The 18,071-nt window shown below is 42.5% G+C and overlaps 1 protein-coding gene across 2 annotated transcripts in view; it reads left to right on the top strand.

The window, feature by feature from the left end:
• Positions 1-3,425: 3,425 nt before the first annotated feature.
• The window catches only part of usp43b (ubiquitin specific peptidase 43b), a 56,881-nt gene continuing 42,235 nt past the window's right edge, over positions 3,426-18,071 (top strand). For both annotated transcript variants that reach the window (XM_041063418.1, XM_041063417.1), the window contains exons 1-2: positions 3,426-4,367; positions 9,467-9,613. In XM_041063418.1, the coding sequence (XP_040919352.1) occupies positions 3,741-4,367; positions 9,467-9,613 (774 nt within the window). In that variant the 5' untranslated portion in view covers positions 3,426-3,740. The remainder of the gene's footprint in view (positions 4,368-9,466; positions 9,614-18,071) is intronic.

Here is an 18,071-nt window from a genome sequence, read left to right as displayed (position 1 = left end):
CTGACAAGGAATGTGTTATTGCCAGCTCAGATGGGGCCTGCATAATCTGGGACCCGGTGAAAGCCAGAACTCGCCCACTCAACCCCTTCTGTTTCTTTTCTGCTCAATCTAATTCACATCACAGGAACGGCTAAGTCACTTCAGCTCTGATGAAGGCGACCGTCTTGTTAAACCTTGACAAAGTTGTGTAGAACATCGTATTTATGCAGCGCTGTAAAAATACATGAAGCAGTATTGATCTCCTCCTGGGCTATGCTGTTTCCTCACTCTGTCTGTCTATGTAGGCATTCTCTGAGGAGTCAGGTGGTCCCGTATAACACCGATCAGCACTGCCTGTTCCTCTCAGCTGAAAAGCAGGACGTTATTAGTGAGAGAGACTGAGAGGTGTTCAGAACATAAGTATAAAGAAACTTTTAAACTTTCATTGTCCTCTCTTACATCTAAGTTTAGTTGTCATAAATGTGCAGAACCTACAAAACCTCTTGTGATGATGGTGTGTCCTTTTGCTTCTGGTTGTATTTTACTATAGCAAGGCAGCGATAGCAGGGCAGTGTGACAGTGATGGTGCATTGTTCTTTCAACTAAGGGAGTGTTTGTTCCTGGAGCAGCATATGACTCAGGCGACCAGATGGTCTCTGTTGCCTACTTCATCTTTGGGGATGGCATTTCCTTCTTTGCAGAGAAGAGCGTCACAGAGGCAAATTACCTCTCCATTTATAGGCATAACATTACTTAACTATTAGGCCATGATGCAGCAGCACTGATCTAATTATATGTGCTGCAGAGAGAAACACACCTTACTGTCTCCTCTGTTTCTATTATAACTTTTAGTTGGTACCACATTAATTCATTAGTTCAAAGGCTTGTGCCAAGTATGAAGTGTTCCTCACATCAAAGACAATAAAATATAGGACACACACAGATGAAAAATGCATCTACTGTAAATCTTTATGATGGTGTGCCTCCATTTTGTTAGCGTGGGAACAACTTCCATATGATATGAAATTAGATTTCGGTCTTAGCTGTGAGAGAAATCAGCTTTACAAGAGAAATATTAAAAGGCACCTGCCTTTTGAAAGGGGAATGCAGAATTTATCTAAAAATAACATCAAGTAACTGAAAGAGGAGGCTAAAACAAGAAGGAGACAACTGCTTTGCCACAAAGAGCTCAGCTCTCTATGATAGATGGCAGCAGCTCAGAGGTGCCCCTGGGTCGTCATTATTACAGAAGTTTAAAAAAAAAAATCTATGTTCTATCTGTGCTAGTCTTTTGGAGTAGGATGATGAAAATACCCAGTCCATGGCTTTTTGGTAGTTTCATCACATCAAGTCATCAAGAGTGTGGATTTAGGCTACAGAGGAGGATTGATTCAAAAAGTCAACCCGGCAAATGTGAGGGAAATACACCTCGTTTCTCCTGGCCAAATGGAGCCTTACATTTTATTTGGGGGTTATTGTGTGTGAGATTATTTCTGGATGCATCATCTTTGTCCATTGCTAGAGGTATCTAGATGCACCATGCAGGCTTCTGAAGTCCCCCAGGTACTGTAGGTATAACAGTGGGTTGTGAGATTTGCTGGTCCCAGTTGGGACCAGTTCTTAAAGCCCCTAAAAAATTTTTTTTCTGAGTCCTGATTGGTGCATTGAAGTATGTGACATCGCATTTTATCCTACTGAACCCCGTGCATTTCCAACCATTGACAAAGAGCACACTCAAGAACTCGCATACAGAAATCTCCTTAATGACACGAACACAGCTGTTCTAACTTCAGCAGAAGGTTTTGTGTTCATGTAAGATCCCATCACTTATGGCGAGAAGCTGATTGACAAAGGAAAAGGTTTGCAGGGGCTTTTAATTATAGTTTTTCACTGCAGTGTTGGTTCACAGGGACAGGTGGCATGTTTGGTACATGGTGCATAAGACAGAAGATTGTTATTTACCTCCTCTTCCCGGGGTTAGGAAAGGAGGCCTCTTGTATGGAGGCCTTCAAATTCATTTGTGGTACTCTGAGTGCAGGCTCTTAGGACTTCTCTATTGGAACTGAGCCAACTGATGGGATTATTGCCTCCCAACAACAACAACAACAGGTACTCCAAACCATCAGCAGCACCACTCTGAAGGGGAGCAGAGTAGGAGGCTCAGTGACTTGGCTCACTCTTCAGGTTGCATTAGAAGTGAGGAGGAGAGTCAGTCACAATGGTTTTGCTCACCAGTGCAATAAATCTGCAGGTTTTTAGTGTTAGTACGACAGCGGCTTGTGATTAAACATATCTATGTAGTGAGCAAAGGAGATAAGCAGTGCTGCTCCCCTATACCTCATGGCCCAGGAATGATAGTAATAATCCAGGAAACCATAACCTGTGATAAACGCCTTCCAGGGCTTAGCTAATGAATTTTCTCTGTAGGATGCCGGGGTCACTCACACACTCAGACAGTCGTCTTGATTAGCTCCCATATCTCTCTGGAAGAACTGTGGGCCACATTTTTATTGGCTGGTATTGCTCATTGAGAAGTAAAATGGCTGAGAACAGGCATCAGTGTGTCAGCAAGGAGCTTGGTGTTAACAAAACATCAAACCCGGGTGGTTAATGTCATCTTCACAAAAAATAAAAATAAATAAATCATAGACAGTGGAACAGATTTTGAGGTTTGCTCATGGCAGCACAAGAATAAGTCAGTAAGTCTCCATAAAAGAGACACTGATGCACATTTTATGAGAACTTTATCATGACTCAGTGATTTTCATCTTAAAATAATAAATCTTGCACCAGACTTTTAGCTTATAAGGATTATAGATGTTATGCCATGGGGGAATGTAATTTAACCACATTTACTCCAGCACTTAAACTGTCTGTAATGTCTGAGCTGTTTGCAGTTTCACTAAAGATTTCCTGTATGGTTTTGTCTAAATAATTACTTGAGTCTTAAAGAAGTAAGAGAAGCCGGTATTTGATCATAGACTGGAGAAAGGCAGAACTTTTGTTATTCTTCTCTCCTACCCAGTTAATCATCTCATGACCCCTCAGATTTATCTTGTGACCCCTTAGAGGGCCTGACCGTTAGGTGGAGAACCATTGGACCGAGCTGCCTACTAGCTCCATCTCAACCTGCTACAGCAGTAAAATGTTGTTTTCTGATACTGAAGTAGTTTTGCTGACGTGGGGTTTTACTTGTAATGGAGTACTTCTACACCATGGTAGCAGTACTTTTACTTCAGCAGCGTCTGCGTACTTTTTCCACCCCTGTTGTGGGTAAAAAGGTGAAATAAAAGCATTTCTGTGTCGAATTGGTTTCCAGTGCCAACAGCATGAATCCAGAGCGTACAGTGCTCTCTTATCTCCTCCGTGTGCTGGAAAGTGGGAGGGGGCAGTCGCACAATCGCAAGCCTTTTCCAGGCGAACTTGGGAGCGATGGGAGGGGAGCGCTCAGTGCTGCAGCTGGACGGCGGAGCCGCTCCTGTTGTGCGGGGCATGACGAGATGCTGCTTGTGACAGCGGTGTCGGAGTGATAATGAACGCCTTCAGTAAGTGCTGGGATGGATGAGGAAGGTCCGCTGACGGCGCAGGGTGGAATAACAGTGTGCTGTTGCGCCTCCTGGCTCCGCGATGGTGTCACCTCTGTGCGCTTTTCCCTCCGCTGTCCGGACAGGGGACACTGGCAGAGAAGTGACACACCGGCGTCGGAATCTGCGCAATTATCAGTCTCAGAATAGACCGGCGAGGGAGTAAGAGGTGCTGCCATGGAGAGACCGAGCAGAGTCAGGGAGGAAATGCCGACATCGAAGGAGGAGAAGCGCAAAGACAAGAAGCCGAAACCGGGGAAGCTTTTCCGAAAGAAACCGCTGAGGTCTGTGGGGAGCTTCATGAACAGAATCATCAAAACTTTGGGCACTTTCACCCACTTTGGAGACACGGACGCGCAGGACGCCGAGGACGACGACGGGGGGTTTCGGAATGGCGCACCTTGCACCCTCAGCGCCAGCTCAGGAATTATCAAAGAGGATGTGCAGGTGACTTGGGATCGAGTGGCGAAAAACCCTTCGAGCACGTCTTCTTCTCTGTGCACCGGCAGAGAAAAGCTACTTTACCAATACGGAGACAAAACCCCAGGTGTCCTGGGGCTGAAAAATCACGGGAACACCTGTTTCATGAACGCCGTGGTCCAGTGTTTGAGCAACACCGACCTGCTGGCAGAGTACCTGGGACTGGAGCGATACAAGCTGGACCTGTGTCAAACCAGAATAAACGGGGTGGTGAAAAGTGACGAGACGAGGCTGGCCAAGGGAGAAGTCACGGAGCAGCTGGCATCACTTGTCAGGGCTCTGTGGACTCTGGAGTACACACCACAGCTGTCTGTGGACTTCAAGGTACCCAAAGTACAACAAATCAGCCATAACACACACACTGTCTCCAGGTGCATGTGAGCTCTGTAATAGCACCCAGGTAATGAAAAGTACTGGTGAGCAGTATTAAAAGGTAGTGGCAGTATTTCAGTTTCATGGAGTTATCATTAACCAAACCTACTCTTACATTACTGGTTATTAGTTTCATGCTCAAGTGGAGAATAAGCGACTGTAAATCAAACATAATCACATGTTATGCAGACAGTACGCCATAAACACCACCACAGAAGGGCAGAGCAGCCTCAATGTAATGTTCAGACAAAAGAGGAGTGTCACAAATCTTATGTCATTCACTATAATTGCCATCAGTATGGCAGCCACTCTCTTCCCACAGGCAATAACAAGCGTACAGCACTTTGCCCTGTGACTTCAGTGTTGTCCTGCCAGGTGATAATGAGGCTGCTGCTCGGTGTCGGTGCAGCACGAGGGCACAGGGTCAGCAGGTGCCTGACTGAAGGGCTGGGATTTTCCCAACAGCAGACCCTATATCATGACAGTAAAAACATTAGATAAAAAATTAAAAAAAAAAAAGTTCTGTCTTCTTGGCATCACGCTCTGAACATCAGGTGTTTGATGGTTTTAAGTTAATCGTGCCCCTCACTTCCTAATTGCAGCCCTGGTGCAGCACTATAAACTAGATATTGATTATTTCCTCTTACAGCATGGTCAGAGACGTAGGGTACGGGTGATTGCTGAACTGTACTTTGCAGTGTTTATTTATATGTATAGCTGCTGTGATCCAAAGTGTGTTGGCACTGTAAGGAGACGATTTACTTTCCACATAAGAAATCTTCCTTCCCCGGGGATCAGGGACTGTGACACAGCCGTATCAGGAGACCCTCAGGCTTTCCTACTCTGCCCACGCTGAAGATAGGAGTGGGGAAAAGCTACCACACTTTATCTGTCTGCAGCTCTTTGCTCTGGATTTCTCTGAGCCATAGTTCAACGCAAGAAGTAGATAATATGGAGCAGCGAACAAAGAAACTCCACATTGGATCTATTCTTGGAAATGTTAATTACTCCCCAAGAAAAGGGTATAAGTATGGCTACTGGAATATCTTGGCCCCTAGTCTATAGGTACTTGCATGTCTTTTCTCACCCTTGAATGTGTTGTAATGAGGAAGCCAAAGGTTAACCTGAAAGCCAACCAAGTGTTGTCAGTTTTTGTTTTTTGTTTTTGCCGCCTGTGAAATGCAGCGTTGACAGTCAGAATCAATTTTAACATTTATTCTTTTTTTCCCGCTTCTGCTCGCCCATCTGTTGTGCTCTCTGAAAAACTCAACTCCCCTGTTAAAATAAATTCCGTCAGCCAGCCACAATTCTTACTGCCAATAAATCCCCAATTCCACACTTTCATTCCCCTCCTACCTCTTGGGAGTCTCGTATCAGATATTTTCTGGACAACAATCAGAGGGAACAGCATGAAAACATCTTGCCAAGATTAAAAGATAGATTAAAAGAAAAACACTGAACACTCCCCCTCGTATGTGATGAGATGTTTCCTGTGTTAGCGCACATACACACACAACACACTGCTGTGTGTGACCATAGGAAGTCCAGAGTTCATGCAGCCGAGGCCTTCTGAAATTGTCTGTTGAGTAATACCACAACTGTCTGGAGAGGGGCATTATAAAATAATCAGACAGCTCCAAGGCTCGTGTCTGACAGGCTAAATTAGCTCCCAGTTGCAGGAACTCCAGACAGCGCAAACCATTTATAAACAACCCTCTGAAAATGCTTGGATTAGAATAAAAAGACTTAAAAAGACCACCTATAGTACCCATCTTCACATCACATGAATTTTAATAAAAGAAAAAGATAATGAAAGGGTTGAAAGGGATCTCTTTTTTTGACAATTACCCTTGCAACAGGATGTATACTGCGCTGCACTTTTTGTTTTTAAATGAATAATGTTTTTTTTTTAGTGTATTCGTCCCCTGTACATGTAGAATCCTCCTTGTTTGATCAAAAGTTCTTCAAAGTTAATGAATCAGCACTGACCTTCTCACAGGTCAGTTGGCTGCAGAATCCCAAACAGGAGAAAAAAAAAACAAAACAACAAAGTCCTGCCAAAGACATGGCCTTCTGCCACATTCCAATACCACCTGGCTCATAGGACAAGAGAGGTGGGAAGAGGAAAATGTTTTTTTTTTATAAATCTTCACTGAAGATGAAGTATTGCTGTGTTGCTTTGTGATATTTTACATTGTCAGCATGTCCTGAGCCTGCACACATGCGTCTCTGACGTCGCAGTCGAAAGGGTTGAATTTCCTCAACCTGGGAGCAGATGTGTGCTTTTTGATCTGGACAGTTCTCGTGGATTTTCAGAGTCCCCCCCCCTGGAAGGATGGTGTGTTTGCACAGAGGGGCCTGGAGAGGGACAAACCCTGAAACTCAAACAGTTACTCAACAGCCAATTTATCGGTTTCCATAACAAGAGAGGCCTGAGAAAGAAGGGAGTTAGGGTGAGCAGGCTTTTGGTGACTGAACAGGAATGTCATCCTTCCTACAGTGTACATTGACCGGCCTATCTTACCAAGCTAAATTTATTTTGTGACAACTGTGGTTCTCACAGGTATGTGACAATATTTGCTGTGTCCATGTTGATTTTTAACCGTTACCTGTTGTTGTGGTACATGTTGCTGGCTATCGTGAGTCAGATTGCAGTTGACAATAAAACAGTAATGGATAAACAGTCCTAATGCTCATGGATAAATTGTTAAAATAGTTTCATGTGACAAACAATTGAAACAGTAAAGTCACAGTTTCAATAGCTTGGTATAAATGGTTGAAATATTTACTGATAGCTGAAAGTAAACGTAACCCTAGTTAAAATATTTAACATTTCCTAAAAATAAAACTAGTGCATAGTACATAGTATATGTAGCGAAATTAAATGGTTCATATAGGTTAGTTACATGAAAGTCATGGATAAACAGTTTAAATAGCTAGCTAAAAAGTAATGAATAAATAGTTGAATATTTACTATTTAAATATTAGTGGAGTTGAATAACAGTAATGTGTAGATAGCTGATATAAATATATAAATATAAATATTCAGCACTGGCTAAACGATGTACAGGATAGATGGGGTGTTTTCTTATTTTGTCTTTATCATTGAGTTAGATTGTTCTAAACTGGCCAGCGGCCATTATGCCACAGAGAGCAATAAAACACAGTGCATTTTCCACAGCCTCAATTATATCACCGAGACAATTGCCACTTTCAAAGGGCTGATGGTAATTACTGTTATTGACTTGCTGTAATGACTAGCTGCACAACAACTTTAGGTTAGTGTGTGTCCATGGTATGTCTCATGGCGTATATCACAGCATTACTTCAAAACAAGTCTGAATGTTTCAAGAGCATCAATTTAAAAAAAAGATACGCTGTACTACGTTGAGTGTTCTCCAATCAGTCCAATTTAGAAACATTGGTTGTAATGTTATATGATAGTTCTTCAATTTTACAGTGTGGCAGCCATATTACAGAGCTGTACAGTAAATAAACCATGCATGCGTGTTGGAAATATATCCAGAACATCCAAAAAATACACACATTTAAGTTTGTAATTATCTTTCTTTGGAATTCAGGGCAAACTTAAGACTTCCCAGAATCAGAGGTGTGTCACTGAAGGGCAGAAAGAATAGTTAACAGTGCAGTGACTATATAGATAATATAATATAATTTAACACATGGAGACATAAAGTTGTCCGTTTGTAAAAGCAGCAGTTGTATATTAGCCTTTCATATTCTTTGACAAACTTATCTGACAGTTATTACAAGGATCCAGTGTCGGATGAAAACAGTCATCACTTTTTGACTTCTTTGAAATCTGTGAGGCAAAGGAAGCTTCGCTTTCAAGACAAGATCAGAAAAAAAGATTAGAGAACCTTATTGCTCTGCCAAGAATCCACCAGCAGTTTTTCTCTATTTGTGAATTTTTAGGTTCTTTTATGCTACTGTCGGTAACTACGTCTCAGTAACTACTTTGAAGATGCAATCCTGAATCCACTTCCAAAGACCTATTACTATGGTCAAACTGAATGGTTCTTTTTTTCTAACTTTTGAAGGGGAAGTTGAACGTACTTTTTTCTCCCTCTATCTTCAGTTCTTCAGTGACAGGCCTCTAGCTTTGTCATCAGACATCCTACATCATGTTATGGTGTAATAGTTATAAGACCCATATCACATATTAGTGGATTATGAAGCAATGATTACAGTCTTCTGTTTCCTCTGCTATAATCTCTCAACACTGCCTGTGCTTCTCCAGGCTGCCAGATGAGGTTCATGCAGTTAATTCCTGCCTAATTGAGTTGGGTGCCATTCACATCTAAAGTCACATTACACTATGTGTGAGCTAAAGTAGTCTCCAACCTACTTTTGAGAAGAATGTTATTCACACATCTTTTTTTCTTTATGTCAAAAATTTTAAAATGTTGTTTCTGGAGAAGAAATTAGGGAAAGGAATACTTTTATTAACAAGACAAAAGGCTGATTTTGGAAAACCAAAATCTGGAATCAGTCAAAGCGTGGGCTGGGTGGGAATCGTGAACAGCGTTAATGCAAATTTGCAATTCTAGGGATTCCTCTTATCCACGTTCTGTGGAGAACCTGGAGCAGAGCTACCCAATCAGGTGCCTCAGTTGTACCAGTGAAATCACCCAGGCTGTCAAAACCAGTAAACAAGGAGTGCTTCAGGTTCACATTATGCATGAGAGAGTTCTGTAGAAAGGATGTCTTAGCAAGGCAGTTTTGTTTGGCTTTTCCACTGAGGCTTTCACTCTGACAAGTAGTCAGTAGAAGTAGATAATAAAAGCCAGTTAAACCAATACTGCTTTTGTTTTTCAGCAAAAGTAAAATGTGTAAATTTTGTGCATTGGATAAGCATATTCGTAGTTTTCAGAAGGTTTCTCTGTGTGAAGTCATAACTAAACACCAGTCCTGTTTCAGCCCTGAACCATTTTCCTTGCTCATAAAAGGCACTTAATCAACCACGCTGTCATCATTATACAGCTGAAGAAAAGTTACAGTTTCATCAAGTCTGTTTTTCCTCTCTCTAGACTATAGTGTCCAAGTATGGATCACAGTTTCGTGGTAATTCCCAACACGACGCCCTGGAGTTCCTCCTGTGGCTGCTGGACCGCGTCCACGAAGACGTCAATCTACCTTCCCACAATAACAACAACAAGACCAAAGCCACTGGAAAGGTAAGAGCCAAGCAGGCGGTTGGTTCATGTCCCAGCAGTCAGCAGGATAATTCTGCCGTTCAGTAAGAACGGTGCTCAGTGTCATTGATCGGGAAAAGTGTCCGACTTAATGACATTTTATAATGAAGGTTCTCAATGCACACTTAATTCATGCATCACTAATACATGACTCATTGTGATCAAATACATGAATTAATGCATAATATATCATAAACCCCTGTGGCTTGAGATATATATATATATACACACACACACAGTGAAGACATTATTACTTCATGTCATTACATGGGATAACGGATCATTGTTTTATGCATGTTAACTTACACATTGATTAACACGAAGCTGAATTATTTTTAAACTGTGTCTCAGGCCTGTGCACTTGGTCTCACCTGATAATGCTGTCTAGAAGTGTTTTGATAATTCCTCAAACAGCATCATCTTCGTTAGCTCCTCAGAGGTTAGCTCCAGGTCTCAAAATTCGTTCAGCAGTGCAGTTTTCATACCTCTGAAACCAGTGCGCCAGTCTGAGGTGTGCACTCTTGCTCTGTGTGTAATGGATTGCCTGTGGACAAGGACAAGCACAAGTGTGGCGATTTGGTGTTTGATTTTCTCTCAGCGCAGCTCCTCCTCGAGGTAGGCCCGCAGGCACGGTGCATCCTGATACTCTTTAAATGGAACTTTGAACTGTTCTGCTGGGAGACATTAAAGCAGAATTTTCATGTATTATTAAAAACATGTTTTCATTTTTGAAATAGACATCCCTCTTTTCTTTTTTTTTTTTTGTAGTTTTATCAGGGTGATAACCAGTGGCATAATTTGTTAGAAGTGTTACACTTGGTCTAGTTGGTGAGTCACTGCAAATAAATCTACTCAAACTCAGTGCCTGTTGTTTCCTGGGGCAGTAACTGATATGATTTATTCTGTTGTTTCATCATTGTGAGCTCGGGAGATATCGAGATCAGGAAGTCTTACGCTCCCAAGGCTCTACATTTTCTCTGAAAATTGCTATGACCGACATGCAACCTTCCATTGCAGAAAAGGCAATGTTTTTGGGAAACGCGCTGTCAGCACAGCATATCATTACAAAGCCAAGGTCATACTGAAAAATTTGGCTAATCTGTGGATGTCAGCCCAGCTCCTTTTCTCTGGCTCAAGTTTAGCGTTTGCTGCTCTCTTCTACTACGGATGAAGCCTGATCCTTCCACTGCAATGTGAGAGACTGAATGAGGCCGTGAGACAAAGTAAGAGACATTGTTAGAAATCTGTGAGTGTGTCTGACTTGACCACAGTTCACCTTCATCTACTTTGGCACTCCAGCTCCTTGTATCAGTGGAAATCATACTTGACAACTCCCCCAAGTTTCCTGCGTTGCTATTGTTCATACACAGTACTCTGATATCACATGAACTGAGCTGAGCTGAATCGCTCTTTAATTCAGGCTGGGAGTGAACGATGGGTTGAGGTTGGTGGGTGGGGGGAGGGAGGTCTGGACTGTGTCTTTGAGTGTACATGAATCTATAGAGGACATGACAGGAGGCTAGGGCTGGAGAGCTGCTGATAAGGTCTGTCATGATGAGTCTGCAGCACCACAGGGAGAATGTCGCTGCACCTTGTTAACACCCAAGGAGCCGGTGAGGTGTGGAGGACACAGACCTTTGGGGGAAAAAAAAAAAGTGTTGACTTAATCTTGGATCCTGCTATATGATGGCTTCCGCATCATGAGAGAGACAGTAAACAATATCGTGGCACTGTTTGAATGAAAGCCGGCATGGTAAACATGTTTGATATCCAGGGACCAGACGCTTATTTAGCCAATACAAGCTGGAGTGAACACAAAAGTGAAGCTGACATTTGCCGGAGCCACTGAAGCTAAAGTTGAATAGCTCCAGTTTTAAAATACAAGCAATAACAATATGAATATAACAGTGAATTAACAGTGGGATTTTGGAGGGTGCGTGTTGAATATTTTAGAAGCAGATCATCAAACCACAGTTGTATAAGGTTAAATTGCCAGTTTGTGTGCTGTGAATTTTACAGTGATTGTGAGAGTTGTATTATCGTAGCACCTTTGTGGCAACATTTATTGCCTTGTCCAGATGCACAATCAAATGAATATACAGAGTCTTTCAAAATGCAGTGGTGAAAATCAGAAACTTTGCTAACAGCATGGCAACATTCATGGTTCCCAGAGGATGAGTTCTGGTGATTTGGTGATCCTCTGACTTTTTCTCTAGTAGCACTATGAGGCTGGCTTATTTGGTTTTTAGTGGAATGTCTTATTATTGATAATTACTGGTTGTCTCCTCTTTCTTAATCATTCAGTAGATGCCTAAGCAGTAGCTCTTAAGTTGCTGGAGGCACAGCTTGCTGTATTAGCCCTGATGATACAGTCTATAATTTGTCCATTCGCCTGTTAATCTTTGTGCCATTTTATGCGACTGTAAAAATCCTGTGACATGTTTAATTAGGGATCATTTCAGAAGAATACGGTCCTGTAATGAAATACGCTGCATATGAATAAATATCCCTTGCAGCAAGAGAGAGACGGAGAACAAGAGAGCAGCGCTGTGGCCTCTGTCCAGAGCAAAAAATCTCTTGTGACAGTTGTCTCTTATGTTTGTCCAGGCCTACTGCCATCAGCCAGTGTGGGCTCTTTGCAGACACCAAGGTTGTCATGGATTTCAGTTTTATCAGTGAGGAAACATGCAGTCAGATAGATACTCCCCTCAGTATCAGTAAAGGGAGGGAATTCTAGTAATTCTGTCTCCTCTTAAATTGCGGTCGACTCCTTGCCTTAAGTTGCTCTCCCTGTATTCGCTCTTACATGCTGTATCTCTGTAAGAATGTACAGTAAAGCTGTGGTATGCAGGCCTCTATCACTGCTCCACCCACAAAGAAGCTTTGTGAAGAGCAGGGGGGGCCTCACTGAGGGCAGGAAAAGGGCAGATGAAAGAAAAGTGTCTAAATCACATTCTTCTAAAACCTTAAAGAGCCATTCAGGTTCACTTCTGGTCTGTGAATTTTTTGTGTTTTTGCTTGTTTGTTGGTTCACCTCAGTGTTAATCTCCTCCGCTGCCGTCCCACTGGAGCTCTGGTGGTGCCGGCTGGCTGGCAGAGTCATCCAGGGTCACGGCCAGGCTGATGGGAGGCGTCAGGCCCGTTTACCAGTCCACGCACGTTCCCACTCACAGCCAAGGAGTTTGCAAGCTCAATCCTTTTCTGCTGCTAATTCAGGAGCCTGTGGGTCTTTGGTAATAGTTTTTGAGCATGTGTTGTTAGTTACCACTTAGCACAGGAGAGCCAGAGCCCAAAGAAAGAGCCAGAGCCCCCCACCCACCCTACTCACACACACACACACACACACACACACACACACACACACACACACACACACACACACACACACACACACACACACACACACACACACACACACACACACACACCAATCCACAGTCCCCCTGGACTGGCTGTGTAGTCTCAAGCACTGAGTGTCACACTGGTTTGTAGCTGGAATTGAAGTGTTGTTGTTTTTTTTTTTTTGCAATGGAAGGTGACAGTTCACAATCCCAAGCACACACAGGCAGACATACACTACACCCATTCTAACATTTACCGTTGACTCCCCATGGCTTTGACCCATGTGGTGTACATTCTCCCTTGGTTTGTTGATCGTTTATCACTGAGGAAACAGCGCAAGTGTGAAGCGCTCTCTCCCTCTCTCTCTCTCAGGCTTTATGAATGTGGCTCTTTGTAAGTGGCAGGAAGAAAGAGACACTTGTTGTGCAGCCCGACTACAGAGGAGGAGAGGTGAGGCTGAGTTCTCTGCGATAGTGTGGCGACAGGCAGGGGGGGGACAGTAAGCAGTAGTGACAGTCAGAGAGATGGGGAAACAGAGAGAGAAATTACTTCTCTGATTCTACATGACAAAAATTGCTGCAGAAACCGGGGAATGTAGCTGTTTGCAAAATGTGCCCGGTCAAGAGGGGGCACAAAAGACTGAACTTAATTTATAATCATCAAATCAACAGGAAAACTACATTTGAAAGATCTGAATGTTCTGAGTTTTTGCCTGGGCTTTCCTGTTCACAGGAGCGAGTGGATAGCCTCTGCTATAGTGCTGTGACAGTTGGACAAAGATGCTGAGAGCAGGGATGCAAAGTTGAAGGAATTTTCTCACTCAATCACCGCATTTTAACAGCCGATAGTTAATCTTTAAAAAAGTGACATAACACAAAGTGCATGTTGTTCCATGATAACTGTGGTTTTCAAACACTCTCGTGGCCCATAATCACTGCAAAATCCAAGTAAATTTGATATTTGAGCAAAAAATTAAAAAGACATAATTTAATTTGTTGAAATAGCAGTGCTCTGACTCACTTTCCTTGCTATTCAATGAATAGCCGTGGTTAAAATATTATTGTAATATTATTGTAATGCACAACTTGAGAATGGACAAAGCAGATTAAGCACTTAATAGTCTAACCCCGTTTTCCTTGTATTTTTATTTTATTTATTGGTTTTGTTAACAGGGACCATAAAGATAAACCCTGTTACATACAGGTAAGTAGTGTAACAGATGAAGTTAATTTGTAGCTCTCATCCCTGATAAGGCTTTTAAATCAAAGTTAAAACATCTGAACAAACAGCAAGACAAAATAAAACCAACTGTGTACATTTGTAGGTGCAATTTTCTATGTGTATAAATATTGTACATGAGTGTGTTAATATTTATATCTAGGTTTGATTGTGTGTGTGTGTGTTTGTGTGCTTTGTCTGAGGTGCCACAAGTATCTTTGGCAGTCACTGTACACCATCCATCACTATATTCAGAGAGTACTTCTTTCAGGGAATTTGATTGTACCCCAGTGGTACAAGCTGCATGTTGTCCATATTGTAAATAATTTGATGTGTCGTCTGCATGTTCATGTGGTTCATTTGCTCAATGTTGCTTAGAAAGTTTATGGTATTTGTTTTGGATGTTGTTGGAACATACTGCTTAGCCCCAACGTTAGCAACATAACTGCAGCAGTTCTCTCCGTTGTCTGATGAGCAGGATCCAACCCAGGGTGACTGAGTAGCTGTTAGCCTCTTCTGCTGAAGCTGGTCGTTTGGCATTAGCATTAGCAACTCAGTAGGATTTTTAGTGTTAGTTTATGTGAAGGAGTCATCGCTACATAAACAGTGTGGCACAGTGATGTTAATAAGTCCATCTGTAACTCCATCTCGGTGAACAGGAAGGGGTACGACCTAGAGACACATTAACACCCCCAATTAATGTGAACTCAGGCAATATAAGAAAGATTATCTGTCTAATGTAAGTGACGACCAACTGTACAGTAGCTGTCAGGGTCAGAAGGTCTGCACTGTCCTGTATTTTTTCAGAAAAACACTCCTGCCTTGTTGATTGGTGATAATAAACCTGGTCCACATTCTCCGACACATTAACAGCACAACAGACACAACGTGGCCCTCCTGGAGATTTGATTTGAACCACGTAGGTGGTTGTACACTGTCTAGACACATCTAAACAGTGACCCAGACGTTGTACCAAGATTTCAAACTTCGTTTCTTTCCACGTGTTCTAGCAGTACACACCCGTGAGCGCACCTCTAACCCCACAGCCGAGCCGTGCAGTTGCCTGTGTGTGGTCAGTGCCGCTCCCCACTCCACTGTCAGGGCTGGATGCAAAAAGGTCCATTGCGATTCTTGTGTGCGTTTTCTGCTGTTTGTGTGCGTGTGTGTCTCCTCTCCGCTCTGCCTTTGATTCTGTCTGCCCTGCCAAGCCGAAATGGCTTCCTGTGGCTCAGAGCCACCCAGCTGGAAAAGCAGCTTGGAGGGAAGGGTCCAAATATGACCTCTCTGTGCTTGAGGTCCTCTCTCACCTCCGACCCAGATCAGCGTGGATTGGCTAAGAGCTTTAAACCCCCCACAGATGCTGAGATGAGAGATATCTGTGTGTGGATGTAAGTCTAAAATGAACTTAATGTGTCTTCTTAAAAAAAAAAAAAAAAAAAAGGAGCTGGTTTTGTAGGCTTGGGGTTGCTCACTGTGGCACAGACACAATTAAGCTAAAACTGTCTGACTGCTCTAGACAATGCAATACATCACCACTGGTTTAAAGAACAGTTAAAGGACATTTCTATAAACTGCACTCGTGCTCTGCAGGGAGCCAAGCCCAGAAAACATTTCCTCATTAAGTTGTGGAGAGCTTTTAAATAAACGGAAACAAGGTTACCATTTGCTTTAGTGTGTTTTTGAATTTTCGGAGAGGCTGCAGGGTCTAATCACTTCAAAAGTTCAGTATTTATCAGTTAAAAGTTTAAATCAGCTGCATAAAAAAACTCTTAATCGTGTTTTGTGGAGAAATATAGCTACATCAACTGGCTGATTCTTTGTCGAATATAAAGAAATTCCCTCACACAGACGAATTATCCCCGGCCCTCCTGGGCCTGATTGGCAGACAGCACCTACCCCAACAATTTAAGTGATTCAGATTTGCTGAGTGGTGGCTTTCCAGAGAGTGTGTCAATTCAATTGCCCGAAACCAGGCAGACTGGAATGATTTAAACAGTTGTTGATAGAAATAATTTAAGCAGGGAGGCATGCCTGTCACGCCAAGTCCAGTTTTAATGTGTTATCTTTAGTAAAATTGAATCTGCCTGTGAAGATGAATGGATTTAAAAAAAAACAAAACAATAATTATTAATCAGGCCTCACTAACAATGAACAGCACAATGTGCATTCTTACAATATTATACCTTTAATCTCTATCAACACTCGAGTGTATATGTGTATATTAACATATTAATTGCTGTTTGTGACAACCATTCAAACTCTACCTAACTGGGCAGGTACCAGAGGCTCCTGTGAGTCTCTGTTGATGTGTGCAGTCATTTTATCCTCATCTGTGTCGCCACAGTCATCAGCATGAGCCGCAGAAGCAGGAGGGTAATAATAAACCTCATCAGCTCAGGAGGCCAACCTGCCTTCATTAGAATTAATTTCCCCCTCAGCCTCTCCTGCTGCTCTCTTTAAAGGTGGGATAAATCTTCTTAAGAGACATCTCACAAAGTCATACTCACCAGCAGTTCAAACAGTCTGTGTCTTATACCCTGTGCCATGTCCCTGTATAGTACCAGTAAACAATGACTGGCTGCACTGGACCTACTGGTCTCAAATGTTTGTTATATCTTTTCACATTTAAAACACTGGTTCTCCATTGAAAGAAACATGCAGTGTAAAATATGGCTATCATTGCCTGATTGTTGCTCATATTCAGATTGAAAAGGTTTTACTGTTTGTTTATAGTCCTACAAAGTTATTCACATGAACACATGAACCCTCATCGCTAAGGATGCCCCAGCTTTTGTAATTGTGATGTGGATGGACAGAGCAGCATTTTCAGTTTAAATCTGGTGGGTTACCTCTGCAAATGAATGGAGCAGAACAGAAAACTTTGTCTGTTGTGGATTGGTGACACTTGTCAAAGACCTTATCTATTTAAAAGAATGGTTTGACATTTTAGGAAACACCCACTTGTGCTTTATTTTGTTTACCAGAGTGGTGTTGTTCCTCCTGTCTAACACTCTGCAAGACAACAAATTAGCATAATTAACTATTCCATCAAGGGCGTGATGCGGTGCATCCCTGCTCATCATCAGTTATTACCTGTGATGAACTCATACAGCTGGAGCCTATCCCAGCATGCACTGGATGAAAGACATTCCTTATCAAGTTGCCAGTTCACTACAGGCAGAATTTCTTAAGGCAGACACAGAGTCAAACTCACATCCATACCTGTGTTAGAGCCTCCAGTCCATTTCTTGGTAAGAAACAGTGGAAACCCAGCAGGGCATGTAAACTCAGACAGAGAGAAGACAGTGAGTGGCTGGGAATCTTTCCTACTGTGAGAGACTGACCACAGAGAGCACATACTTTTCCCAGTCAGCGTCCTTTATTTATGACTCGCTCTGAGGTCATATTATTTGGGTGGTTAGCAAAGGACTTTTGGTAAAGCTGAGGTCATGTTCAGTATCACTCATGATTCTCATGTCCTGCTTTTAAAATGTGACTCATTTGTATCACACCAAAACCCAAAAAATAGGCTTAAGGATCACACCAGCCATGGTGTTCCAACCCACGAGTACCCTGTAGTCTTTACCACATTACTACGTAAGTACTCAGTACTCATGGGTCGGGCCACACCCATCTTCAAACCAAACCTTCATTTTGATCTCAACTACACACCTGTAAAGTTTCATGATTGTGTATTACTCAGTTGTGATGGTATCTCTGTGACAAAATCTGCCCACAGACAGACAAACAGACATATCAGCACCTGCCAGTACTCAAGTACTCAAAACTGCTTATGTAGTAGTTCCCACTAAAGTAGCTGTGTCCAGGACCACATTTTGTCATGATGACACATAAAAACAGAGACTCACAAGGTGAAAAC

The sequence above is a fragment of the Toxotes jaculatrix genome, chromosome 18 (genome assembly GCF_017976425.1).
Source record: "Toxotes jaculatrix isolate fToxJac2 chromosome 18, fToxJac2.pri, whole genome shotgun sequence".
Lineage (NCBI taxonomy): Eukaryota > Metazoa > Chordata > Actinopteri > Toxotidae > Toxotes > Toxotes jaculatrix.
Note: the sequence above shows the minus strand (reverse complement) of the source record. Positions and strands in the feature narration are given on the sequence as shown.